General features: G+C 42.0%; 2 protein-coding genes across 4 annotated transcripts in view; one reads left to right on the top strand and one right to left on the bottom strand.

Annotated features, from left to right (window-relative positions):
* The window catches only part of si:dkey-288a3.2 (protein phosphatase 1 regulatory subunit 37), a 74,451-nt gene extending 66,615 nt beyond the window's left edge, over positions 1-7,836 (bottom strand). For both annotated transcript variants that reach the window (XM_052486460.1, XM_052486461.1), the window contains exons 1-2: positions 7,126-7,836; positions 5,932-6,029 (exon numbers count right to left, since the gene is read on the bottom strand). In XM_052486460.1, the coding sequence (XP_052342420.1) occupies positions 5,932-6,029; positions 7,126-7,279 (252 nt within the window). In that variant the 5' untranslated portion in view covers positions 7,280-7,836. The remainder of the gene's footprint in view (positions 1-5,931; positions 6,030-7,125) is intronic.
* Positions 7,837-7,967: 131 nt separating this feature from the next.
* Positions 7,968-23,919, top strand: LOC118362773 (serine/threonine-protein kinase VRK1-like). Of its 2 annotated transcripts, none has more exons than XM_035743370.2 (13): positions 7,968-8,117; positions 9,890-10,049; positions 10,221-10,276; positions 10,593-10,662; positions 11,286-11,373; positions 12,635-12,743; positions 13,002-13,094; positions 15,191-15,323; positions 15,783-15,903; positions 15,995-16,053; positions 19,536-19,708; positions 21,360-21,453; positions 21,542-23,919. In XM_035743370.2, exons 2-13 carry the CDS (start codon positions 9,890-9,892, stop codon positions 21,730-21,732), a joined length of 1,347 nt encoding a protein of 448 aa, XP_035599263.1. In that variant the 5' UTR covers positions 7,968-8,117; the 3' UTR covers positions 21,733-23,919. The 2 variants fall into 2 exon arrangements, with proteins under 2 accessions (XP_035599263.1, XP_035599262.1); XM_035743369.2 differs by having other exon boundaries at positions 7,970-8,117; positions 21,357-21,453.
* Positions 23,920-26,936: the final 3,017 nt, after the last annotated feature.

The raw sequence follows: 26,936 nt of genomic DNA, 5'->3' as shown, positions 1-26,936 counted from the left end.
AAGGAAGGAATGCGATCATTTCAACTGTTTCTCCCTCACATCAAGTGGAGGAACCGAACGCACGCCGTCTTCGTTTTGCCAAATCCCACTGTGTGAAGATGCCACCGGCTTATTCTCATATACTGCCTGTTTTATTTCATCCTTAAATATGATTCATTGTTGAAGGGACACGAGAGTACAAAATACCTTGAAGGAATGATTTCCTATATATTTTCTGTCTAGGAGCAGGGAAGAGAGACAATAGACCCCTTAAAAATGTTCTCAGCCAGAACCAAACTACATTAATCAAGATAACATAAATAAATTACACTTTGTAAATAGAGGCGTATTATTGGTTATAATTACACATTTCCTTTGAAATTATCAGTGTGCAGAAACACACCAAAACAATACAAGGAATAACGCAAGACACATGAGTGACGTGTCACATTCGCCTAAAAAGAACATGCAACACATATTGTGCCAAAGACAATGTTGGCGGCAGAAAAGGCTACACACACACACACACACACACACTACTAATATGTTAGAGCCTGGAATGAACAGCATCATGTAGGCCTGCTATGCCCTGAAACAGTACTCCCTCTCTGTCTGTCTCTGAAATGTGTATCCCTCTGAGAAATATCCATATTTTATTTACAGAGGAACCACCGCCACAAAACAGAGCACGCATATCAATTTATTAAACCCCCTAATATAACATTATAGCAGTATGAGTTATGATATTGTTCTACTTTATGATAGCATCTCTTCTGAGTACTTAGCAGAATAACCCAAAGAGAGGATTTTATTGATGAGCAGGAGACATGAACGTGTTATACGGTGTGGTCGGTCAATATACTGTATATATTCTGTTTGGGATAGAGTACAGAGATGTGACAAATGTCTGTAAAATCATTTGAGGCTGTGCAACCACCGGCCCACACCACCGATCACACAAACAACCACACAAGTGCAAGTGCGCACACACACACACACACCCACCCACACACACACACACACAGAGTAGTTGCTTTTTTTTCATCTTAATGAATTTCTGAACTTATGAGCCCCCTTCCTTTTCCCTGTTGCTCTGCTGCTGAGATGTGCTGCCTAGCGTGGAGGAGAAAAAACGAAGGGACCGAGTGCCAAACCTATTGATGTATCAGGAGGGAGAGGGACAAAATGAAGGGATACAAAGAAAGGAAAGACAAGCTTTCCCTCTCCCAGGCAGAGAGGGATATGGTTTATAAACTTGACTTCTAGCGAAGTCATCTCTGGTGCATTTGCCATTCATCACTCCGTCGTCGGTCCAGGAATCCCAGTCTCTGCCTTTGAATTAACAAATGTTTCACTGCAGCTTTTTTTTAAATTTTTTTAACTCATTTAATTAGTTGGGAAAAAAAGTTGTTTTTTTTCTGAGCACTTTTCTACAGTTAAAGCTCTTAGGGGTTAAAATCACCAGCACATTTTCCATTCAGCATCTTTTCTGCAATAAAGGATAAATTATTTAAAATAACACGACCTTTTATCTCACACCCTTTGAAGGCAGCAAATAAAAAATGTAAATTGGGAGCTAATTAATATGCAAATGTATTCATTCCCAGTTAACAATTAGCAATTAAACCTGCAGTGTCTAGAAAGAGAAGAGACAAAATTAGTAACTTCATTTATCATTAAAAAAAAATGTAACGTACAGTACACAAAATTCTAATTGACTTTGAAAATATTTCCCACTGTCTTTCTTTGTTCATCTGTAATGATTTTGAAATGTGTGACAGTACATTTGGTAACATTATTAATGAGTCTTCATGTAAAGTATCTGTGTATTGTATCCCTAAATGCAAGATGTAAAATACAATGTTTATATTCACCACCTGCCTCTGCATGCTTCCGCTCCTCCATGTTTGAGTGCTTCTCTCTCTCTGTGTGTGTGTGTGTGTGTGTGTGTGTGTGTGTGTGTGTGTGTGTGTGTGTGTGTGTGTGTGTGTGTGTGTGTGTGTGTGTGTGTGTGTGTGTGTGTGTGTGTGTGTGTGTGTGTGAGGGTGATTTTGTGGTGTGTAGCAGAGCTAAAAATATCATCACAAATATCATCTCCATATTACAGAAAGCACAGCATCAGCCAGGTCCAGAGGGGGTCTTTGTGTGTGTGGTGTGTGTATCAGTAAAGTCCAGAGGGTCAAGTTTAAAAAAAAGTCTGCATGGGAAGTTATTTAGAATGGATCGTGTTTAGATGTTTGTGAGTTTGTATCGTATCGCTGGGCAGACAGAGGGTTATTGCATATCACAGACGCTGTGCTTTTCTGATGGATGCTAAGGTACAGGGCTCCGAGAGAGAGGGAGATAGACAGAGAGCACAGGAGGGAGAGGGAGAGGGAGAGATGGGTACACACAGACGACAGGATTGACTCAAATGGGAACCGTTTGGTTCGAAATGTAAGCTATTTACAAAACCGATGCCTGATCTCTGGATATGTCAGATCTTATCAAGATGATGCTGCTGCAACAGCAATATTACAACTGCAAATGAATTCAATAATCACTAATACTAATACTGCTGTTATTCTAAAATAGGAGTAATACTACTTATATAACATTTTTGGTTACTTATAAAATCACAATCTATTTTCCAAAACTTTCAAAGCTATTTTGTCCACTGTTGAATGTATTTTAATTTAACCAAAATGAACCATATTAAAATGAATATTGAGAGGAGTCACAGATCCTTTCACTTCTAAAAAAGGATGTTTTAGTGAAGGTTTGTCTGAGCGTTACCAAATTACAATCTTGAGTGTGAGCCTGTGTAGGTTCCCAATGGTCTCCAGCCAAGCTAAGGAAAGGAAGCACTCTTCTCTTCAGGCTCTCACACTCCTGCGTTCAGATAGCTGTGGTTAGGGCATTGCCCCAGTAAGCGTCACCTCTTATCGCTGTCTGTGTTGTAATGAGCGAGGAGACATATGTCCGGTTCCCATGTTTTTTGTTGTTGTTGATAAGCCTGCATTCAGTCGGAAACATTCAAATCCCTTTCACATCCCTCAGCTTTTATTTGCATCTGAAAGGACTAACAACAGCCTTGGAAATAGTGTAACTCTTACTTAATGACATTTACTTCTCATCTGCCTATTCTCTACACCTGGGGAGACACAATAAAAATAATTTCATGCATTTCATTGTTTTAATGTGTTTCTCTTTAGAATTACACGAGGCGAGAAAGAGGGAGAGAGAGAGAGAGAGAGAGAGAGAGAGAGAGAGAGAGAGAGAGAGAGAGAGAGATATCTCTGTTCGCTGTGAGAGGCACACTGGCTGGTAGCAGCCAAGGATCATGTTGTAACACCACCGTACCGTACAGTAGGTAGGCCGCTACAGCAGAACAATATTAACGCTAGTCAAGAGAATGAGAAACCAGCAGGGTTTGCATCTAATGCACAAATATTTTTTTCTTGTCTTTAAATTCCTTGGGGGGGATTTGTCCACACACACAACAAAAACTGCATTTCTGTGAATTAAACCTTGTGAATTTAACAGCAATAGAATATCACGTTGGCAGCTTTGCACCGGGAGGGATAATTCATCCTTCAATAAATAGGGAATTTATGACGGGGTAATTGATTTCTCCTCAGTCCACTCAACTGAAAAATCTGCAAGAGAAATAACCGATATCTATTCATTAAATGATTCAACAACAAGCAACTAATTCCTAGCTTAGGCTACTCCACCTGGTGCCAACAACCCAGAGAGAATACTAAATCCTATTTAGGTCATTGTGATTTGAGTCTAATAGTATTTTGGAATCATATCATCACACCCTTGTACTGTAGGTGAGAGCTCCAAATGAATACAGGACACTAATAAAATTGGAGGTGCTTTTGAAATGAATGAACAAAGTAAACAAATCCTACTTTAAAGGCCAAGTGCAGTCAACATTCGGTTGTTCCTGTGTTTTGATTCATATTGTACAACAGCTGATGAAACTAACACTGTAAAAGTGAGAAGAAATGTCTTCGGTGTTAGTTTCTGGTTGAAAATATCATCTACACAGGACCTTCTAATCATCAGATTTGCGTGGGCGGGAGTTTCAGCATCAATGATGACATCACCATGCGATAAATTGGTTAATCGACCAATTACAAAGAGCGTTCCACACCTCTCAGCCAATAACTTCGAGTTTTAAGTTTCCCCTCCCCACTCAGACCACTCCCAGACAGTCCTATCAAAATTCTTGCTTGAGAAATCGTTTTTTTGCTAAATTTGAATGGAAATCTATTAGAGAAAGGTACTTTATTGATGCAAACATGGCTGCCATTGGGCCATTCAAACAAAAAAGTACAACAGTCCTTCATGTCAAAGTCAAGTGTCTCATTTTGAATCTGAATGATTGCAGCATTTTGAAAAGTTAACCTTTCTCCCCCATGCCTAAATAGGGCTTAACTATGTTGATAGGACTTATCAGAATTATGTAAATAATCACAGGATCTAACCCAGAAAATAAAGCTTCATGAAATTCCAGACTTCAGAGGGAAAATGAAATGAAAGAGTAAGAGAGTCTGTGTTTAACTAAGGCAGCCCTGGGCCCTGAGCTGAAACCCATTATTGTTTATGAAGATGTAACCAAAAGCAATACTGTTTTATCCACTTAAAACATTTCAAAGAAACAGCGAAAGCCCACGGGTACAATAAAAGCTTTAAATAGTCTTCAACGGCCAACCTCAGGGGGATTACCCTGCTGAAAATACCTAATTTAATAAATATGCTCTTTAAGCTCACACTCTCATTTTGCATACTCTTATTATGAATTCACTCTCAGCCCTCTCTCTCTCTCGGCTAAATATTTCTCCTCTTAGCTACTCCTTAACCATACATATTTTACTCTTTTAGGAGGACCACCTACATTCATTTCGAACGCAATTGGGTTCATTAGTGCGTCCAACATAATACAGTGTGGGAATGTGTGAGTGTGTGTGCTTAATATAAGCACTGCTAAGTCTCTAATTTCCAACAAAGAATTCTCTTTGATCTAATCTTACATTTATGCAGGAGGGAAACTGATGTTCTTAACATTGCTGGTCCAAGTATAATAAGTAAGTACATAAAATAAATTATACATGTCGGAGTTTGTGTGTGTGTGTGTGTGTGTGTGTGTGTGTGTGTGTGTGTGTGTGTGTGTGTGTGTGTGTGTGTGTGTGTGTGTGTGTGTGTGTGTGTGTGTGTGTGTGTGTGTGTGTGTGTGTGTGTGTGTGTGTGTGTGTGTGTGTGTGTGTGTGTGTGTGTGTGTGTGTGTGTACACCCGCACTAGCCCATGTTTATTTGTTTTTGTTTACAGCTGTGCTATTATTTACAAAGCCACTAACTTAAATCCAATGTAGTAGTTAACCTGCTCTTAGCCTCTTCTTTGCACAAGAGATGCAGTTCTAATTTTTTGTGCAATAAGCCTGATTGAAGCTGATTGAACGAACTGATCCAAATTACCCTTGGAATTTTAATATGTGCAGTCACACTGTGTGTCTACTACTGTGAGTGTCTGCTACAAAGCCAAGGGACCACAGTATCTCTGCCTATCTGTGGTAAAATCTTGTCTTACTTTACAAAAAATGTATCCTGTCACCACAAATCAGTATACCGGTAGTCAGAGATTATTCATATCCCTGGGTTTTATACCGATATGAACTGATCAGAATTGTCTTTCTTTTTCACTACTAATGTACCATAGTGCAACATGTACTGTAAACTGTAAAAAAAGAAAAAAAGGTTCTACTGGGATTATTTTGGGAAGGTTAAAACGACCCCATATCAGGTTTCAATTACTGGCCAAAATGGGTTGAAATAAAAGATTTTAGGGACAATATATATGAAATATGACTTTGAAGCAGTCTTGGTTCTAGAAGCATATTTTCTACGGATGTACCATAGAATTACATTAAACTAATCTTTTAATAGGATCTCTGTGGAATGTACCTCAAGTTGTTCCAGAATCTTGGGTTTAGGTTCCACCTGGTGCCTGTCGCAGCTCCTCTTGTAGGCCTCAATTACCTCTGCCAAGGTGAGGCTGTCAACTAAAATAGAAGAATACACTCATTACCCACCTTAATGTCTCTCTGTCCCAATGAACTGGGAGCTCCCACTCCAAAGTGCTTAGGCCATATGGATGGTACACAGTCCCACATCCTAAATGGCACCCTATTCCCTATTTAGTGTGCTACTTTTGACCAGGGCCTATATGGCTCTGGTAAAAAGTAATGCACTTATTAGGTAATAGGGTGCCATTTTGGATGGAACCTGTACACTTCTGATTGACTGACTGTGGGGAAGGGAGAAGATGTCAGTCATTTGGAAGTGGGAAGGGCAGAGAGGATGAGTATCTGCCTTATAAATCAACCAATCAAGCGATCAAATTCATCCCAGGTGCCTTATGGAGTGAGCCTAACAGGTGTAGCTAGGCCTTGCAGGACTTGCAGATGGAAACACTTGACTCACTGACGGTCTCAAACTTGATACATCATTTGTGTCATACTAAAGTTATAACGCTCACAAACAATGTATTTCACACCACTCATCACTAAAACCGTAACATGATAATGGCCTCCATAGTCATTCCAATGGTTCTGTAAACATCATGTAAGTATATCCAGAGAATGACAGCTCCCTCTAAACCAATGAAAACACTTATCTTGAATCTGATTAGAAAAGTGTGTGTGTGTGTGCGCCTCAGGATGCTTAAATCCTTGCCATTAATTAAAACATATCTACAGTAATTAATTAATTTACTTCAAAACATTTAGGTCACTAGGAGATACTGCTGTGATTCTGTGTTGGTTACCATGTTTATGCAAATCACTAATAAATATAGGAGGGTGGGGAATCAGGGAGGGAAATAGGGGAGGACCAGAATACAAATCAGGAGACTTGATCTTGAGACCATGTAAAATGTCAAAATGTCCAATGAGTGGAGTATGAAACTGATTAGTGCTAGGTCTACCTTACATCAATCAGCCCTCCACACTACACAGAACAACATTAGCCTATGCCAACTGGCCTATACCATACCTACGTGCAGATTCTAAGTGGGCCTATATCAATCACTAAAAGTTATCCCTCCCTTATTCCCTCAGAGCCATCAAGGGAGAGAAGAGGTAGAGGACATCAGCTCACCATTGATCGTGTCCTTGCGCTCAGCGAAGCCTGACACTATCTCCTCATCCGGAGGGAAAGACACATGCTTTTCACCTTTACATTTCTTTGGGCGCCAGGACGGAGACGGGGATGAAGTCTCTCCGTCATTATCGCTGTCACTGCGTCTAGTCATCGTTCGTTCCGCTTCCAAACGTCCAGTATGAATCTCCCGGTTGGGGAGGATATTTTTTGGATAGGGGCGCAATTGGATTCGAGTCACCAGAGCGCTCCGAGTTTTATCCGTTTATCGTTGGACATCTCAAGGGCCATTCTTGTTTTATACAGTCGTAGCTCACAGGTCATCAAACTACACGTTTTGTTATAAAAGCGATGGCATTGAATAAACTCCTCGTCTAGTGGCAACAGGATTCAAACTCTCCCAAAGTTTAGGTTTCCATTGCAACACTTCCAGGGAGATGCTCAGGCTAGAAACAAGATAGGGCTACTCATGTGCTCATATGTTATTCATGAGCCATGCCATGTGATGCAAGTGAAACCCAATATTTTCTAAAACTATCAAATGGCCAGCAACAAGTACAATAATAATTCAGTTAAACTTGTATAAAATAGGTTACAATATAATTGGTAACTACACAATATATAATATATATCATACACATTTTTGACTTCTCATTTTGATATTCCCACTGACTGCAATCTCTACTAACTTTGCTAAACCTATCAAATGTTTATACTTTTGCATGTAAATAGGGGTATACACTGCTGCTGCTCCTCTTCTCCTTTATCCTCCTTCATCTCCTCCTCAGCATGAGCACATGCATCAACGTCACATTCGATTTAGAACGTCATTTCCCAGCACCCCTGTAAATATGCAAATGTCAGAAAGTGTTTCTGACCAATAGGCTTGAGCAGTGTTGCAGAATGCGCCAATCGATTTCCGGTTGGACTGCAGTGCGGGAATTTTTGAGAAGCATCGAGTATAGCTTGGAATTAACAATAAAGTCAACGAGGTTTGTTAAAGGTTTATGTTATAAACCTGTGAAATCCAATGCCTTTGTTTAGATATATTGATATACCGTGTTTAAGAACACGATTATTATGGAAACGCTGGGTTTTGCGATCTAATCATCCAAAGGCAAGGTTTTTGCTAATGTCAGATAGCTAATGTATCTACGACGTTAGCAAAATAGTTAAGCTAACTAGCTATATGTTCTGACAATCTTTCAAACGTATGCACGCTTGTTTACCCGATATTGGCGTTTAAGTTCGCAAAATGTTGCTACCAACTAGTAGTTAACGTTGGCTAAATAGGAAAAACCCTCTCGCCCCATTTGGTGAGTGAAACTGGCTAGATTGACGATAATAAGCTACACAACATAACCAAAAGTATATGGACACCTGCTCGTCTAACATCACATTCCAAAATCATAGACATGAATATGGAGTTGGAGCCCCTTTGCTGCTATAACAGCCTCCATCCACTCTTCTGGGAAGGTTTTCCACTAGATGTTGGAACATTGCTGCAGGGACTTGCTTCCATTCAGCCACGAGCATTAGTGAGGTCTGGCACTGATGTTGGAAGATTAGGTCTGACTAGCAGTTGGTGTTCCCATTAATCCCGATGGGGTTGAGGTCAGGGCTCTGAGCAGGCCAGTCAAGTTATTACACACTGATCTCGACAAACCATTTCTGTATGGACCTGGCTTTGTGCATGTTGCGCTGAAACAGGAAAGGGCCTTCCCAAATTGTTGCACATAATTGTATAGAATGTCATTGTATGCTGTAGTGTTAAGATTTCACTTCACTGGAACTAAGGGGCCTAGCCCAAACCATTATTCCTCCTCCAAACTTTACAGTTGGGACTATGCATTCAGGAAAGTAGCGTTCTCCTGGCATCTACCAAACCCAAATGTGTCTGGACTGCCAGATGGTTAAGTGTGTTTCATCACTCCAGAGAAGGCATTCCCTCTGCTCCAGAGTCCAATGGCGGCGAGCTTTATGCCACTCCAGCTGACGCCTGGCATTATGCATGGTGATCTTAGGTTTTTGCCCGCCCGCTAACGTCGCTTCTTGAGGCAGTTTGGAACTCTAGTAAGTTTTGCAACCCAGGACATACAATTTTTACACGCTTTTCAGCACTCGGCTGTCCCATTCTGTGAAATTTTGCGGCCTTCCATTTCGCAGCTTAGCCATTGTTGCTCCTAGACGTTTCCACTTTACAATGTTGACCAGGGCAGAAATTAGTCAAACTGACTTGTTGGAAATGTGGCATCCTATGAGGTTGCCATGTGGAAAGTTACTCAGCTCTTCAGTAAGGCCATTCTACTGCCAATGTAGGACTATGGAGATTGCATGGCTGTGTGCTCGATTTTAGACACCAGTCAGCATCGGATGTGGCTGAAATAGCGGAGTCCACTATTTTGAAGGGATGTCCACATACTTTTGTATATATAGTGTATCTTAGCTAGGTAGTTCGATGAGCCAGAAGTAATCGATGTGCTAGCTACCTTATTGGTTCCCTTCATTCAGTCGCTTGCCACTCAAGTGAAGTATCATGTGATATGCTGTTTACACATCATATTCAAACCTCACCGAGACATTCAAGAAATGTTGGTGAAGGTCAAATTAAGGCATTGCTAGCTTTATAACAAGCTATATGTTTTGGGAGGAGCCAGGCTCCCTTACTGGCTGGCAGTGGCAAGATAGTTTTGTTGAAGGAAGCACTGTTACATCTGCTAGATGTATCACTAGATTGCATAGATTCTCTATCCTGTCCCTCCAGATGCCCCCTAAAGCCAAGGCAGCAGGGAAGGGCAGAGGACCAGAAAAGAGAAAGCTTGCTGAGGAGTTCCCCCCTGGAGAAGTACTTACAGATACTGGCAAGAAGTCCTGGAAACTGGGAGCCCCCATTGGACAGGGCGGCTTCGGACTGCTCTATCTGGGTAAGGGAGGCATGGCAACATGGGTTATAAAACACATCTAGGCTAGTTCATTGATTATTGATCGGGGAATTCCTCATCTGCTGATCTCAGAAGATCAGGAATACTACATGTATTTCCAGCCCATTCCCTTTTAAACTCTAGGCTAGTCTGAGGTCTGTTATTGTTTTACAGCCGATGAGAATTCATCTAAAACGGTTGGTGCTGGTGCCCCATATGTCATCAAAGTGGTAAGACAACTCTGGCTTGGTAATCCAAGCCTTTTTGTATATGATTGCCTGATTGGCCTCAGTTCTATCTCATGCCTGTACACGCAAGACAAAGGAAACATCTAGCATCCTTACTGTATGCCTGTACAGTTGATGACAATATACTCTGACTACCCTGCATGACTCCAGGCTTACCTATGCTGCATGTTCTGTATAGTGTTTCCAGGATTAGTTTAACTGATCTTATGCTCCTGATGCTGTCATAAACTGACACAAATGGGATGAATAAAGCTGTACTGTTTGGTCAACTGTCCTGGTTTTTCCCCCCTTCATCTAGGAGCCCAGTGACAACGGACCACTGTTCTCAGAGCTCAAGTTCTACATGCGAGCTGCCAAGCCGGATCAAAGTATGCATACCACTCCCTCCCTCGTGATTGCACACCCACGCGGTCCCTCAACACTGGAACAAACAAACAAACACAAATAGAGAAATGAACAACTTTCTTAATTAAATAAGTGAAGTAGTAGGGCCATGTAGTGAGGTCTTCACTTTCCAACATGGTGCCTTTGGCTCCTGCGTTCGCCCCAAGGCCACAACTTTGCATTTTATATCATAACAATCCAAATGTCAATCTCCCCTGACAATTAACTGTTATATTACTAAGGAACGAAGGCTCATATTTTATTCATGGAATATGGTGGTGTCTGTTGGTAAATATTTGTCCCAGTAGCAGATTAGCTTGCGACCGCCTCTGGCTCGCCTCCCATGGAATTATCCTTCTCATTACTTTGAGCACCACCACCAAGTTTTAGGAAGTGTGTTTGGAAGCATTTGTATGACCGGCTAAATAGTACTATCTTGATTTGCCTCACTGTTACTTTTCACTTGCAGTCATATGGTTTAACCCTTAACAAGTGACTCTCTTTTAGCATGTTGTGATGTTGTTTTAGCTGAGTATTTATGCTGTTTTTCATATGTATTATTATTATTTTTTACAACTGTTCTCCATTTTTTCTTTTTGTATTGTAGTTCAGAGTTGGATGAAGTCTCACAAGACAAAGTATTTGGGAGTGCCAAAGTACTGGGGGTCTGGACTGCATGAGAAAGGAGGGAACAGGTATTGACTAGTGCCTTTTTAAAACCTGGTTCTTTCAGTACCGTTGATGGCAGTCTCATTTAAATACCTTTGAACTAGTGTTACACAATATCCCGAAACCTTAGTACTTTTTTCGATAGTGTAACATGAAAAACGGTTTGGCACTAGAATTTCTGTTACTTTCGGTACTTTTGTCAAATGTTTCTCAAGTCATCTACTGATCGAGAGAGGATCAAGTCGATCAACGCAGCCGATGTCCCCCTCATAGCGCTAGGGCTCCGTGCCTGCTCCGTTTACTCATTGCTAGCTCTACCCTGTCCGCAGAATATTGCTGATTTTCAAAGCTGATTGTCACCAAAAACTTTATTTATTCACTTAATCTCCCCAGCCTCACGTCTCTCCCAGTCAAAATCATCTTTGCTTGAGCCTGGAACTGTGTGTGTGAATGCCATCATGGGTCTTAAAGAGACAGCACACACTTTTATAAAAGAAGATATTGAAAATAAGTCCCAAATTGAATGGAAATATTGTTTTTCATCTGTAGGCCCATGAAAAGGGCTTGTAAGTAAGCATTTCACGGTAGGGTTGTATTTGGCGCATGTGACAAATAACATTTTGATTTGAAATCAGCCAAAACAAGCTCAATAACTCAATGCCTGCACACACTCCTATTTAATATGCATCCACCTGCATTGTGAAAAGGCCTAGGCTACATCTTGAGTTACCCACTTTATCAATAGACTATTATGTTATGTTGTTATATACTTTGTTTATTTTTTACCCAATGTTAAATTAGTTGTATAATTGATTCATTAATGCATTCATGTAGTGATATTGAACTAAAAAAAAATGTGTGTAGATCAAGTGCCATTCCATGACTTTGGCAAATACACTTTCTTTTTTCGCCGTGGTGTCATTTTGGTATCGAGTATCGTGGTAGTATCGACTATTGTGATACTAAACCTGGTCTCAAAGTCAAAATTCTGGTATCGTGACAACACTGATTTGAACCAACATAGCAATTGTTTACTTTACAGACACCCATAAAGTTATGCATTCATGAATGTCCAACCAACCCCGCCACTTCTCCAGCTGCAAAGAAAGGGATGTTGATTGATTAACATATGCGATTGGGTGCTCCCCAATTGGCACCCTATTGCCTTTATAGTGCACTACTGTTGACCAGGGCCCATAGGGTGCCATATAAGTAGTGCACTATAGGAATTGGGTGCCATTTGGGATGCCCCCTGAATCTGTTTTCCTCTGGTTCCTCCCTTCCCAGGTACAGGTTCATGGTGATGGACCGGTTTGGGACGGACCTGCAGAAGAAGTTTGAGGAGAGTGGGAGGAGGTTCCCCCGAAAACTGGTCCTGCAGCTCGGCCTGAGACTCGTGAGTTTTAGTCATCTTAACTGACGATTTTTAGATAATCGGGGGGGACAGCTAACTAAAGCATTGATTTATTTCATTCACGCTATTAAAAAATAATTAAAAAAAATGTTGGCTGTTTATCTCATTTACTGTGTCTTGAGTGTTGTGTTAACATTTTTTAAAATTCTCGCTAATTTTGTTTGCCTATGCACTACTATCTCAGGAAATAATGTGTTTGCTATTTTTTGTTGACTTCTCTTCCCCCGCTCACTTGTGTAGCTTGACATTCTGGAGTACATCCATGAGCATGAGTATGTCCACGCTGACATCAAAGCATCCAACCTCCTCCTCAGCCACAACAACCCCAATCAGGTCAGCGGCTGTCCCACCTGTCTGCTATTCACTCTGCATTGATTGGCACCTTTTTTTCTTTTTTGATCTGGCCCTGTGCTAACGCACCTGACTTTGAGCTCATTATTAAGCCAGGGCTTGATGTTAAGTTTTTAGTTCAATCAGGTGTGATAGTACCGCGGGAGTGGTATGGCTCGCATACTTGGTCACTATATTATCAGGGCTATGTAGCCTAGCTAGCTATGTGCTTTGTGTGTAGTGGATTACGGTTTCAGAGGGGAGGCCTATTTCTCAGTCTGGGTACAATTTCAAATGATTGTCTCTACCTCTTCAAGGGAAGTAATTCCTTTGACCTGATATGTAGCTAAGTTGAAAAAAAAAACAAAGGATATGTTTATTTATTTGATTATGCTCCTGCCACTGGTTGATTAGATTCAATTAAACAAATGAGAGAGAGAGAAGAGGGTGATGGGAGGCGTTCATCATTCCTCTAAACAGGGGAGAGATTAGATGACTGGTAAGAGATCTTTCAAGCAAACAAGGTGGGGGCAGGGGCAAATATTTAATTTAGAGATTAATAATGTATCCATGGTGTGTTATTAAAGTGCTATTTTTAAATGACAATTTAGAAAGCAGACCCTTGGGAGTCTCAGTGTTAGCTCTCTCTCAATCTGCCTACTCTCTCCCTCCCTGCAGTTGTTGGAAACATTTGTTTAACTTTCTGTACTGTAGCCATGACTAGTATTATATGCTTTGTACGTATGTGACGATTCGCCGATGCGCATCGGTCCGTGGAAACCAAACCTATCCAAATGTAGCACGCGTCTGTCCAGAAAACCGCTAGGAATTGCTGCTGTTGCTCATATTGCGTTCTTTCTACCTTCCCAAAAATGCCGCTCAGTGTTCGAACTGCTTGTAACTGTGTCGACTGTCATTGATCTACAAGTCATTTTGCGTGCGTGCCAAACATCCCCAGGCAATGTCCATGCCCTTGTGAAACTGCGCACCCTGCCCAGTTTCGCGTGCTTACTAACGCCAGGTTGGAGGCCCGTTCCTGATCTTCCACGTCTGCGTGGCACCTTTAGCGTTCAAGTGCTAAACTTACTTCCGTGATGTTGGGCTTTTATTAGTCGAGTGACAACCGATGTCATTTGCTAGGTTATTGTTATCTTATGTGCTGATGAACAGTGTGTTTCACCGGAATAAAAGTAAGCTACCGGAAACAACTGTAATCTGGCTATAGCTGCTGAACAGGGTTTATTTTTATTTTGATCAGGTTCATCGTCAACAGCAGCGTTGGTAATTTTGCTTTAAACAGTCGTGTGTGTATGGTGGTTTTTAGATGTATAATGAGCTATCATTTTTGCAAAGTGCACTGCATGGCTGAAGCAAGAGGAGAACTTCCAAACTGTCGGTCGAAACCCTTCGATTTTGAGATGGGGGTGAAATCCAAAATTGTGCTATGTACTCATTGGCTATGTCATAGCTGATTTGTAAACAATAAATATTGATACATTGCTATCTTAAACACTTAATCTACCAAAATGGCAAGTTAATTAGGTGATTTCAGAACCACACACACACACACACACACACTCTTATAGTGGGGTGGTATATGCCAAGTCTCCCTTATGGCTCAGCTCAGGTGACTACGTAGTACATAGACCATACATCACACACACACAGAAGTCAGCTCAAGACAGATCTAGCTCAGAGAGGCCCAGCTCATGAGCTCCATCAGCAGCAGATGTTTAATTTAGAATAGGAAATGAATGTGTTTGTGCAACAAATGTTAGTGCATCAAACCAAATGGCATATATTATAACCAAATTGCATCGATTTGTTCTCTAATCAAACCGAATCGTATTGAATAATTTCAATCTACTGTATAACGCATCGTTCCTGTATCGGAGCCCATGTATCTTTATGCTTATCAAATCTTATTGAAAGGGAAAGATCCTTATTTTATTCTTGTAGTCCAGGTGATTTCCCCCCCCACACACACACACGTACAGTTTATTAGTAATATACTAGTTCTAGGCCCATCTCGTGTATATTCCTTAGGTTGGATATGTGTGCATGCATGAATTTGTCTGTTTTTGTTTGCAACCCTATAGGTTTATTTAGTAGATTATGGGCTGGCCTATAGGTACTCTCCTGAAGGCATACTGAAGGAGTACAAGGAGGACCCTAAGAGGTGCCACGACGGGACCATCGAGTTCACCAGCATCGACGCACACAAAGGAGTCTGTAAGTACACCTCGCCTTTAGCCAAGCCAGGGGCACGTTCATTTGGGAGCAAATGTTGGAAATGGTTTGAAACAGATTTTTTATTTTATTTTTATTGTTGATTTACTTGTATCAACACCACCTAGCTACCAGCGGTTAAGGTGCATATAACCTGCCGTTCACACCTAGCGACCAGTCGTTTTCGATGGGAGGAGGAAACACAAGGACACACACAGACACTTAATGGTTGGCGACTCGAAAGCTTGCGAGCTGTGTTGAAATATCCCCGCGTTTATGCCCATTTCTGCTATGCAACGTTGTGACAGCCAATTACGCTTTGAAATTGGATAACAACAACAACAACTGCTGTAATGCACACCTACACGGGCAGATTTCAACAGCTCCATCGCTGATTATGTCGGCAAATGTAAGTCCAGAGTTTAGCGTCTATTGGTCAACTCAACCGTTGTATGTCTCCAGCACCTTGTAGAAGGAGTGATCTGGAGATCCTGGGGTACTGTATGGTCCAGTGGCTCTGTAGTAAATTGCCCTGGGAAGACAAGCTGAAAGATTCCCTCTACGTCAGAGACTCAAAACTACGGTAAGATGTCACACACGTACCTGCATGTGCAAAACACGCACAAGTGCTTGTGTGTACATCCCTCTTAATTTTTTTTTTCTCCCCCTCACAGATGCAGAGATAACATCTCAGACTTCATGTCTCAATGTTTCTCCTCACAAGACAAGCCAGGTGAGGTCTTTTCATTCACCTTTTATTTATTTATTTTGGACTCGCCCCTGCTATCAGTTTCCTTTTTGTGTCGAAGCCCATATTGCTGTGGGGACTTGCCAGTTACGTCGTCATTACTAGCTGAACTGACTGACTCTCTGTGGTCCTTGAGAACACCTGTGTTGGGAGTTCAGCCCTCCACATTACACCCCGTGCCTCTGTTTCATTCACAGCCCCAACCAGCCCTAATTGAACTGAAGCACTTCTTCATCACACACACACACACAGAGGAGAGGAGAGTGGCTGTTCACTCCATAATAATGGGACCTGCCGATTCCCTCATAATGAATGCTAATTCATTAGCACCACCGCTAATTCTCCGACCGCAACAAAACTTTCCACTTTAACTTTGTTGTGAAGCCGTGAACTTACATATGTGTTGAGTGCATCAGTGTGAAGCATAGGTGAGAGTCAGTATGGGGGACGGCTAGAGTGTTCACTGAGGTTTTCTAGCCATTTGGAGTGAAAACGCTTCAAATATGTTGTAGATTTTATTTTGAATGATTTGTGGGCCATTCGTACGGTATTGAGGCCTGTATATTTAATTTGGCTCTACATATCATTCACCTTTAGAATATGGACATGGGGGCCATAGTCGACAAGACAATTCTATCTGAAGTAGGAGCACGTCCAATGCAGCTGTTTTTTATCTCGACATCAAATCATTTTTAGTTAACATTGAAGTACCTTTACTGTTATTTTTTTTTTTTTTTTCAATTGTGGTCAAAAATAAACAAAAATAGCTTCTTAGCAAAGAGCAATTTCTCAAGCAAGACTTTTGCTGGGACTGTCTGGGAGTGGGGTGGGGGATACTGAAAACTAGCTGTTACTGGCAGAGAGGTATGGAACACTCTTTCTCATTGGTCTATTAACTCATTTCTGGTGATGTCACTAGGCGGGCCAAAACCCCATCCCACCAAAACAGGCTGAAATTTCAGGCCGTCTTTTCGAACAGCTCTTACACTAAAGGGCATTTTCACAATATTACAGTATCATTCCGACTTCATAGTGTGGAAATGTTTCGGGTGAAATCATGTTTTTTGACTGCGCTGGGCCTTATAACAAACTTTGACTTGGGGAGTTTAACTGTCCCTTTAATCCTGAAGCCAGGGCCTTGCCTCCCTCCTCCTCTCCGCCTACTGTTGTCGGCCTCCTCTCTGATCCCTATGTGGCAGCGCCCGCTCTGTGCGCTTTGTGGCAGCCGTGTGACAGAAGGAGAGATTTCTCCGCGGGCTGTTGTCTTGTGCGTACAGCAACACGCAACGCATCACAACGGCCCAGAGAGAGAGGTGACTGCAGTGGAGCCATCATGGTTCTGTTGTGTCCGCCATCATCACTAATTCTGTTTGGTGTGACTTATTTTAGCTTTCACCCAGGCGGTAAACAACAGTTTGGGAGCAACGGAGCAGAAGGAAGAGGGGCTGACGCACCGTGCCACTTCCTCTCCTCATCCCTCTATCCTCTCCTCCTCACTCTCTCTTGACTTAGCCCCAAGGTCAAAGTGCCAGTGCTGGCTTTATTAGGAGAGAGGAAAGGAATGCGGGTAGAGGAGTGTAACCTTTTTTATTTTTTTATTCTGTTTTCATTTCATTTCACCTTTATTTAACCAGGTAGGCCAGTTGAGAACAAGTTCTCAAATACAACTGCGACCTGGCCAAGATAAAGCAAAGCAGTGCGACAAAAACATCAACACAGAGTTACACATGGGATAAACAAATGTGCAGTCAATAACACAATAGCAAAAAAATCTATATTCAGTGTGTGCAAATGGAGTACAGAGGTAAGGCAATAAATAAGCCAATAGTAGCGAAGTAATCACAATTTTAGCAGATTAACACTGGAGTGATAGATGATGATGATGATGATGATGATGGGCAAGTAGAAATACTGATGTGCAAAAAAGTAAATAAAAACAATATGGGGATGAGGTAGGTAGTTGGATGGGCTGTGTACAGTTGGGCTGTGTACAGCTGCAGCGATTGGTAAGCTGCTCAGATAGCTGATGTTTAAAGTTAGTGAGGGAGATATGTCTCCAACTTCAGCATTTAAAAAAAAAAATGCAAATCGTCATTGGCAGCAGAGAACTGGAAGGAAAGGCGGCATATTTAGGTGTTGGCTTTGGGGATGACCAGTGAAATATACCTGCTGGGGCGTGTGCTACGGGTGGGTGTTGCTATGGTGACCAGTGAACTGAGATAAGGCGGAGCTTTACTTAGCAAAGACTTATAGATGACCTGGAGCCAGTGGGTTTGGCGACGAATATGTAGCGAGGGCCAGCCGACAAGAGCCTACAGGTCACAGTGGTGTGTAGTATTTGGTGCCAAAACGGATGGCACTGTGATAGACTGCATCCAGTTTGCTGAGTGGAGTGTTGGAGGCTATTTTGTAAATTACATCGCTGAAGTTGAGGATCGGTAGGACAGTCAGATTTACGAGGGTATGTTTGGCAGCGTGAGTGAAGGTGGCTTTGTTGCGCAATAGGAAGCCAATTCTAGATTTAATTTTGGATTGGAGATGCTTAATGTGAGTCTGGAAGGATAGTTTACAGTCTAGCCAGGCACCTAGTTATTTGTAGTTGTCCACACATTCTAACCGTCCAGAGTAGTGATGCTTGGCAGGTGCGAGCCGCGATCGGTTGAAGAGCATGCATTTAGTTTTACTAGCATTTAAGAGCAGTTGGATGCCACGGAAGGAGTGTTTGGCATTAAAGCTCGTTTGGAGGTTTGTTAACACAGTGTCCAAAGAAGGGCCAGATGTATACAGGATGGTGTCGTCTGCGTAGAGGTGGATCAACACCTAGATAACAAGTGTTCAGAGCATCAGTTTTTCAGTTTATCGTCAGTTGTGAATCGTTGATTTGACTTAGTTTGTCTGTTTTTGGTTCAATATGGTACATTGTTTCTTCTCTGTGTTGGATGACTGTATTTTTATCACAAGGTTGTTGGAGCAGCTTGGGAATCAGGTAGAAATTCATTGCCTCGTACTATTTTCTACTGTGTGCTTCATTGAACAGTAGAAATGAAACCACTGCAGCTAGCTACCTTTTTTAATTGTGGATAGGACTCACTTAAAATGTGTTCTTAAATCTGTGTGACCCTCTCAGTAGAGATTACCATAAATGGAACATCTAAATCAACTTTCTTTTTTTTTGTATACTGGAGATGGTGCTGCTTTGGACAGCATCCCTTGAGGAAGGAAGCAGCTGAAACACCGGGGCTTAACTATTGAGTTAAGCTGTTATTAATATCAAACTTGTATTTTCATGGTGTGCACAATGTCTCTAATGTTATGATCTTCAGTCATTCTTTTTGGGGTAAGCAGCGCAGCTCATATACAACTTTATCTTCAATCTTTGCTTTGTGCGGGGACTCCTGACCTAAAACGTAAGGCTCAAATCTTAAACCCCCCCCCTCCCCAAATCTATTGTTTCCTCTCCTTTTTAGACGAACTTCAGAAGTTTATGGAGGAGGTGAAGACTCTAAGCTACACAGACAAGCCGGCCTATCAGAAGCTCCGGTCCATTCTGGAGGCGGGGCTTAAGTCGATCGGCGCCAAAGATGACGACAAGCTGGAGTTCTCATCGGTCAACGGAGTCGGGCCATTGTCCTCTGTCGAGGTCGGTCCACAAAGAGCCCAACACAGAAAGATGTGTTGCTGTGCGGTCATGGTAGCCTCAGCGTTTAAAACCTGGCACGCTCCAGACCTTTTTGAAGCCCGGCCTTTCAAACGGAGCCCATTTCAACCACCCCTAATGTGTTTACCTGTTAAAAGCCATTTGAAATGTAAAAATGCCTGAGCACGATCCCAGACTAATTGTGCACGTTAGTGTGAATGGCTGCCAAGTGCATTGATTTTCAAATCCAATTAAGGTGTGATGCTTTTAACAGATGTACCTTGACCGCTGCTTATTGGTGTTTTTACACCCAAACCACACACACACAGAGCCTTCATTTTGCTGTTCAAAGCCATTTCTACATTACTCTGGCTTCCACACTGGGATTCCTCCAACCAGCTCAAAAGCCTTTTTCCATTTCTCTCCTCCCCGCTCACTCGATTCTCACAATTCCTTCCCTTTCCTGCCCTCCCTTCTCCATCTTACCAATCTCCCTCCTCCTCTCCCCATCTCTTCATTATCTTCCCCTCTTCCTTCCTCTCTACCTCCCTCCTCTCCTCCCTCCCTCCATCCCTCTTATCCGACAGGTCTGAGTACCTGTGTTTATCCCTCGCTAATGTATCACAAATTTGCTGACACGGTAACCTTGGTGTCGGCGCGGCCCCGCAATCAGCGCACCGCTCTCACGGCAGAGGGAGGGATCTCCTCCCTCTTCCCCTCTTCCTCCCCCCTCCTCGCACTACCCACAATGCCGTTTGCATATGGAAGGTGCCACCGGGGAGCTGGCCCATGCCAGTTGAGGGTTACCTGCCCACTGCCGTTATTGTATGTAATTATCCAGCCAATCTGTTCAGCTCAGCAGGGTCTGCTGGTAATCATGAGGTAGCAATTGGCAAAATGGAAGTCAGCAGAGAGGAGAGAGGGAAGAGAAGAGGGGGGGTTGGGTGAGTGATAGTTCAAGTCCGAGAGAGGGGCGAGCGTTCATTATACAGTCTGAGAGATGGAGGAAAGGTGGAAGGGAGGAGGGAAGGAAGGAGAGATGGAGGATTTGATTGCTGTCGTTAAGTGCATCTTTCTCGTCGCCTCCTTCTCGGCTGGTATGATTTCATGGACAAAGTTATTATCTCGTTTTAGTCTTTAATCTGTATAAGAGGGAAAAAATTAAGTCATAGTTTATGAAAATGGTACCAAAGGGATCACCTCACTAAGTACGGATACAGCTCTGCTTTGTCAGTTACTAAACCATCAAATCTCAACTTTGACCCCAAAGAAAGTTCCAGATGCCTTAAATGATGACCCGAGAAACAGAATTTAGCGCTGACCATTGTTGTTATTTAGATAGTCATGGAACCATAATTTAATTTGTACTTTGAATGGATTATTCCCGTAGAAGGTTTTCTTACTCTGCGAGATGGCAGTGATAATTGCATTTGCTCAGATGTCACACAAGGCTCTGGGCAGATGTAAACGTTCGGTCGTCGTGTACCCAAGCAGAGTTTCTCATTTCATGTTTGATTTCGGCCTTCTCCAAGGATTCTGCAAGCGGACTGGGAGATTTGACCACTGCGCTCGCTCTCTCTCACTGTTTCTCTTGCTGTTGCTCTCTCTCTGCACTTGTTCTCATCCCTCTTTTCTTTCCCTCTCCTTACAGAAGACTCCCAAAAGAAAGAGAGCGGTAGATTATAAAGGGGAGGCTAATGACGAGACCGACGGCACTCCCGCCAAGAAAAGAAAAGCTGAAAAGAAAGGTAAGAATCTCCTTTTTTTCCTTCTCTCCCCTCCCCTCTCTTCAGGCTAAATCTCACTTTTTTTGAAATTGTAATCTTCTCCCTACAGAGGTGAATGGAGTGAAAAGGGTAGTCATCCCCAAGAAGAAAGCGACCCTTAAAAAGAATGCTGCTAGCCCGAAGAAGAAGGCTGCTAGCCCCAAGAAGATACTGGTGGAGATGGCTACTCAGACCACTCCTGGCCTGAAGAGAGGCAGAGGTAGACCCAAGAAAAAGGCAGACCCATTCAAATCAGAATGAGTTGAGTTGTACTTCTCATTCTGTGTTCCTGCCACCCTTTAATTTGAACTACTTTGCAGATATGAAACAAACAATCATAATATCAGACAAAAAAATGTCAAATTCCCAGTTTACGCTACAAAATCAACTTTGTAACAGTTTTAAAAATCGCTTCTATTTGACTAAACAGTCCATGATGTAGACTAAGGCATTGTTGGCAGAATAGATGGATGCAGTTCAATGCATGATTCAGGCAGGGTAGCCTAGTGGTTAGAACGTTGGACTAGTAACCAGAAGGTTGCGAGTTCAAACCCCCGAGCTGACAAGGTACAAATCTGTCGTTCTGCCCCTGAACAGGCAGTTAACCCACTGTTCCTAGGCCGTCATTGAAAATAAGAATTTGTTCTTAACTGATCTTGCCTAGTTAAATAAAGGTAAAATAAATAAAATAAAAATAAAAAATTATTCACCAATACATTTCTTGGTAGTCCCAAAAATATTAGGCTATCAGGTTGTAAATCACAGCTGTTTTAGCCAAATGCATTTAAACTCAGTTTTTCACAATTCCTGACATTTAATCCTACTAAAAATTCCCTGTCTTTGGTCAGTTAGGATCACCACTTTATTTTAAGAATGTGAAATGTCAGAATAATAGAGTATTTCTAGGACATTTCTCTAAAAAGTATGATCTTTGTCCCCATGTGCAGCTGCAAACCGTAGTCTGGCATTTTTATGGCGCTTTTGGAGCAGTGGCTTCTTCCTTGCTGAGCGGCCTTTCAGGTTATGTCGATATAGGACTTGTTTTTCTGTGGATATAGATACTTCTGTACCTGTTTCCTCCAGCATCTTCACAAGGTCCTTTGCTGTTCTGGGATTGATTTGCACTTTCCGCATCATCTCTAGGAGACGGAACGCGTCTCCTTCCCGAGCGGTATGACGGCTGTGTGGTCCCATAGTGTTTATACTTGTGTACTATTGTTTGTACAGATGAACATGGTACCTTCAGGCGTTTGGAACTTGCTCCCAAGGATGAATCAGACTTGTGGAGGTTTTACACATTTTTTTCTGAGGTCTTGTCTGATTTCTTTTGATTTTCCCATGATGTCAAGCAAAGATACATCCACAGGTACACCCCCAATTGACTCAAAGGATGTCAATTAGCCTATCAGAAGCTTCTAAAGCCATGACATCATTTTCTGGAATTTTCCAAGCTGTTTAAAAGGCACAGTCAACTTAGTATATGTAAACTTCTGACCACCTGGAATTGTGATACAGTGAATTATAAGTGAAATAATCTGTCTGTAAACAATTGTTGGAAAAATGAGTAATGTCCTAACCGACTTGCCAAAACTATAGTTTGTTAACAAGAAATGTGTGGAGTGGTTGAAAAACGAGTTTAATGACTCCAACCTAAGTATATGTAAACTTATGACTTCAACTGTATCTATTGTCCCTTTTGTTAGATTTTAGCTCATCTTGCTCAGCCTAGCATTAGTTGTTCTTGTTGATTTGCATAACTGAGGGAGAGAGAGCCCACCTCTCAATGATTGTAAAGTTCCCAAATGTAATTCGGTTCACTCTGTGGTGTTTCCGTATTTGCAGAATTCCATTCAGGTATATTTTTGTTGCATTTATCGAATGTGCTCAAATGATCTAAAAGTTGCGCTGTTGTAGCTGCCTGTAAACACACAGTCCAGTTCAAAGTGAATGCTGGCAGGCCTGTCTGGCAAATGGTTTGTTTGTATAAAGCCCTACTGTAGCTCCGATTGCCTACAGCACACCAGTCTGTGTAGACTTGGACAAGACGGATGTTTTTATTAGACACCGCAGTAAATAAAACCTATTACTTGTCCAAACTCACTGCCAATTTCCCACTCTATATTGCTGTAGAAATTTCACAACCACCTTAGTATATGTAAATCCCAAACATTCTAAGAATTTATGAAAAAAATGTTGAAACAACATTATCTAAGTGCTTGTCAGAATGTTTCTAAGTGTCATTCTTCCCGGGGGTGTATATGAACAGATTTTAATACGATTTCATATTTCTAAAATGCTGTCAGTTCCACTTTAAGAGAGACTCCTTTTTTAAAAAAGTTTGTACAGTATCATTTATCTGTTCTGCATTGCATTTTTTTTTTTTGACATTTCGTTTTGTTAACACGCAAGGCCTTCTGTAAGTTGGATAATAAAATACTAATGATGTGAGTTTCTGTGGTATGCTTTCTGTACACCAAAACGTGTGTCATGTAGAATGTCCACCCCACTCTTTGGTGATGAAATTCCACATCCTTATATGTTTATGAGAGAACATTTTACCCAAGACAAATATGATTATTCATGTTCTTGAAATGTTAAGTGGGGTTGTTTTTATCTAGCATATCTTTAACATTTATTGAATATCCCCAAAAAGTTGGGACTTCCTAACCGAGTACATCCGATTTTAATAAGAACAGAGATGTGGTGCAGGTTTCTCGTAACAACTGTTGAGGATTTTACATTTTGGGGTTGTCGTCAAAGTTGTTAGCATGACAGTCTGAATGAAATGTAAAAATGTGTTTTTCATCGGGCACCCTATATCATGTTTATGTGTGTCATGTATTTTTTGAATCCAATAGGTGAAAATATATGGGAAAGCTAAATACACTTGGTTTCCTTACCTGTTTGTCCTGCATAGTTTCCATTTACAACATAGATGACCAGTTTCTACCTAACATTATCTTCTTCTCGTGACCCCCTAATAGATAAGTATCTCCCTCTATATTGTGAACTGCTGATGGGAATGTGAAGCGCCAGTTTGGTGCTCTAGTGTGTCTGACATGATTGGGTACCAGGGCTGAGGGCTCATATCCCTTCCCTCTCTTCTCCCCCTTCCATCTCCTCACTCCATTCTTCCCTCTCCGCTTCTAGCTTCTCCCATGGCCTGTCCTCCACCAGTGGGTTGGCCACAGCTTCAGTGCAGTAATTAGGCCTGATGTGCAGGACTTCAAATTAAGTGACAGGATTTACTAAAACTGTCGCAAATTAGACCGATTGTGTCTAACTTCTGGAACTGAAAACGCCTGACTGGGGCCGAGCGTAGTATTTAGGGTCAAGGGACTAATGTGAGGAGATTAGAGATGATTTAACGGTCATTCGGTTCACATTTGGCGAAAAGAGATGGTCAGACATAGATTAGTGTCTCTGTAGCCCATATTACTGATAAAGTTCACTATTTTACCATCGTTTGTGGGCAGAGAAGTGGTTCTTTTGAACATCAATTTATTTGAAAGACAGGTCAATGTGGAATAGTGCCTCTATTACTGATTAAAATAATAACCCTGTTCATTTTTTTTTCCTATAGTCACATTATGTTGCATATTGATTTAAGCTTTCAAAAGACATCCACCTTTTCCTCACCTGATAGTTGGTGATAGTTCAGTATATTACCAGATATATAAAAAGGAAACCTCTGCTTGTTTCCAAAAACATAAATCCTTTTGTCACCTGAGCTGCATTTTGTCATATAAGCTGTCCACCTTACCACCACTGTCCCCATTATGCACTTCTTCAGCCCATACAGACCTCTCAGCACCAGTTGTTTCTGTTGAAGGCAAACTACAGACCACCTATCTATCCCCCATTAACTCTGGTTAGATCCCTGCCTTTCTCCCTCTGTCCCTCACACTCTGTAAGGCACACGCTGCCCTGGCTATAAGTGACACACCACACACAGAGGAAGATGTCTTTGTAAATGTTTGTGTTTTGTGAGCCTGCAGGGTCTCATGGCTGCATGGTGGTGGCATCGATCCCCTCAGCCCAGCCCGGACGCATGGAGGGAGGTAGTAAGTGCACCCCTGCCTGCCTGTTCCCTTCTCTTTCCCTTCCCAGAACCTGGGGTGCGCCCCAATAATCTCTCCTCCTTCCTGAAGAGTGCACTCGTTCACTACTCCCCACAAATGTGAAAGCATTGTATTGGTGTAGGCTAGAGGGAGTTTTCATACACCAGTCATTTCCTTTCAAATCCATGGAGGGAAGTGAACAAATGCACACTTTGGGAGAAAGGAAGGATAGATGATTGGGACATAGCCGTGACCTTGGGGGCGCACAGCCATCGCTCCTCAGTAGGGGGCAGTAGCACATAATGATGGCACAGAGAGGGGGGCTGGAGAACAAGGGGAGGGGTGAAGGAGATGACACTTAAACATAACAATACCACCTGTTCCTTCACTAACGCTCACGGCCAGGCACAGTCACAGACTATGTCCCAAATGGCACATAATGGTAGCACTATGGGCCCTGGTCAAAGGTAGCGCACTATGTAGGAAATAGGATGCCATTTGTAACAGTTACTCTAGTGGTAGGGGGTGACAGTGTTTTGCGGTGCCCGACTGCGGACATTGATTGACCTGTGTTTTTATCCAGTGCCTGACTGCAGGTGGGTGTCTACATGCTCCCCGGGGCCGGGATGTGGCTGAGGGACACACACCCACTGACCGAAACACATACACCATCCGTAGCACACACACTGGATGGACACATGCTGAATCGTGACAACCTTACCAGCAGTAGTATAACCACCTCTTGTCCCTCCTGAAGCACCAGGCCATGATATGGATCTCAGACCGATATGGACAGACCCAGCCTCATAATACTCAATAACACTTTAACTCACTAGTGTCACTATTTTAAGTGTTGTAACTTTTGAGGCAATGTCAGGTCGCATTTATTGAGGCGCACTCAAGAGTTCAAAGTTAATAAAATAAAAACTCTTAAGAGGAGAAGACGAGGGAGAGTTAGTGTTTTGAGTATTTCTGTTTGTGTTAACCATTGACTACTGTATAGATGTTTGCTGACAGCAAATGACATCTATCAGATTAAATGAAACACAGGACATTCCTGCAGTCAACATGCAAATTGCATGCTCCCTCAGAACTTGAGACATCTCTGGCATTGGGTTGTGTGACAACTAGACATTCTTAGTGGCCTTTTATTGTCCCCAGCACAAGGTGCACCTGTGTAATGATCATGCTGTTTAATAAGCTTCTTGATATGCCAGGTGGATGAATCATCTTGGCAAAGGAAAAATGCTAACTAACAGGAATGTAAACAAGAGAGAAATGCACTTTTTGTGCATATGGAAAATGTCTGGGATCTTTTATTTTAGCTCATGAATCATGGGACAAACACTTTACATGTTGCGTTTATATATGTGTTCACTGTACATTGATTGATTGATCTTATGC

The sequence above is a fragment of the Oncorhynchus keta genome, chromosome 29, assembly GCF_023373465.1.
Source record: "Oncorhynchus keta strain PuntledgeMale-10-30-2019 chromosome 29, Oket_V2, whole genome shotgun sequence".
NCBI classification, from domain to species: Eukaryota; Metazoa; Chordata; class Actinopteri; order Salmoniformes; family Salmonidae; genus Oncorhynchus; species Oncorhynchus keta.
This window is presented reverse-complemented; position numbering and strand designations above follow the sequence as displayed.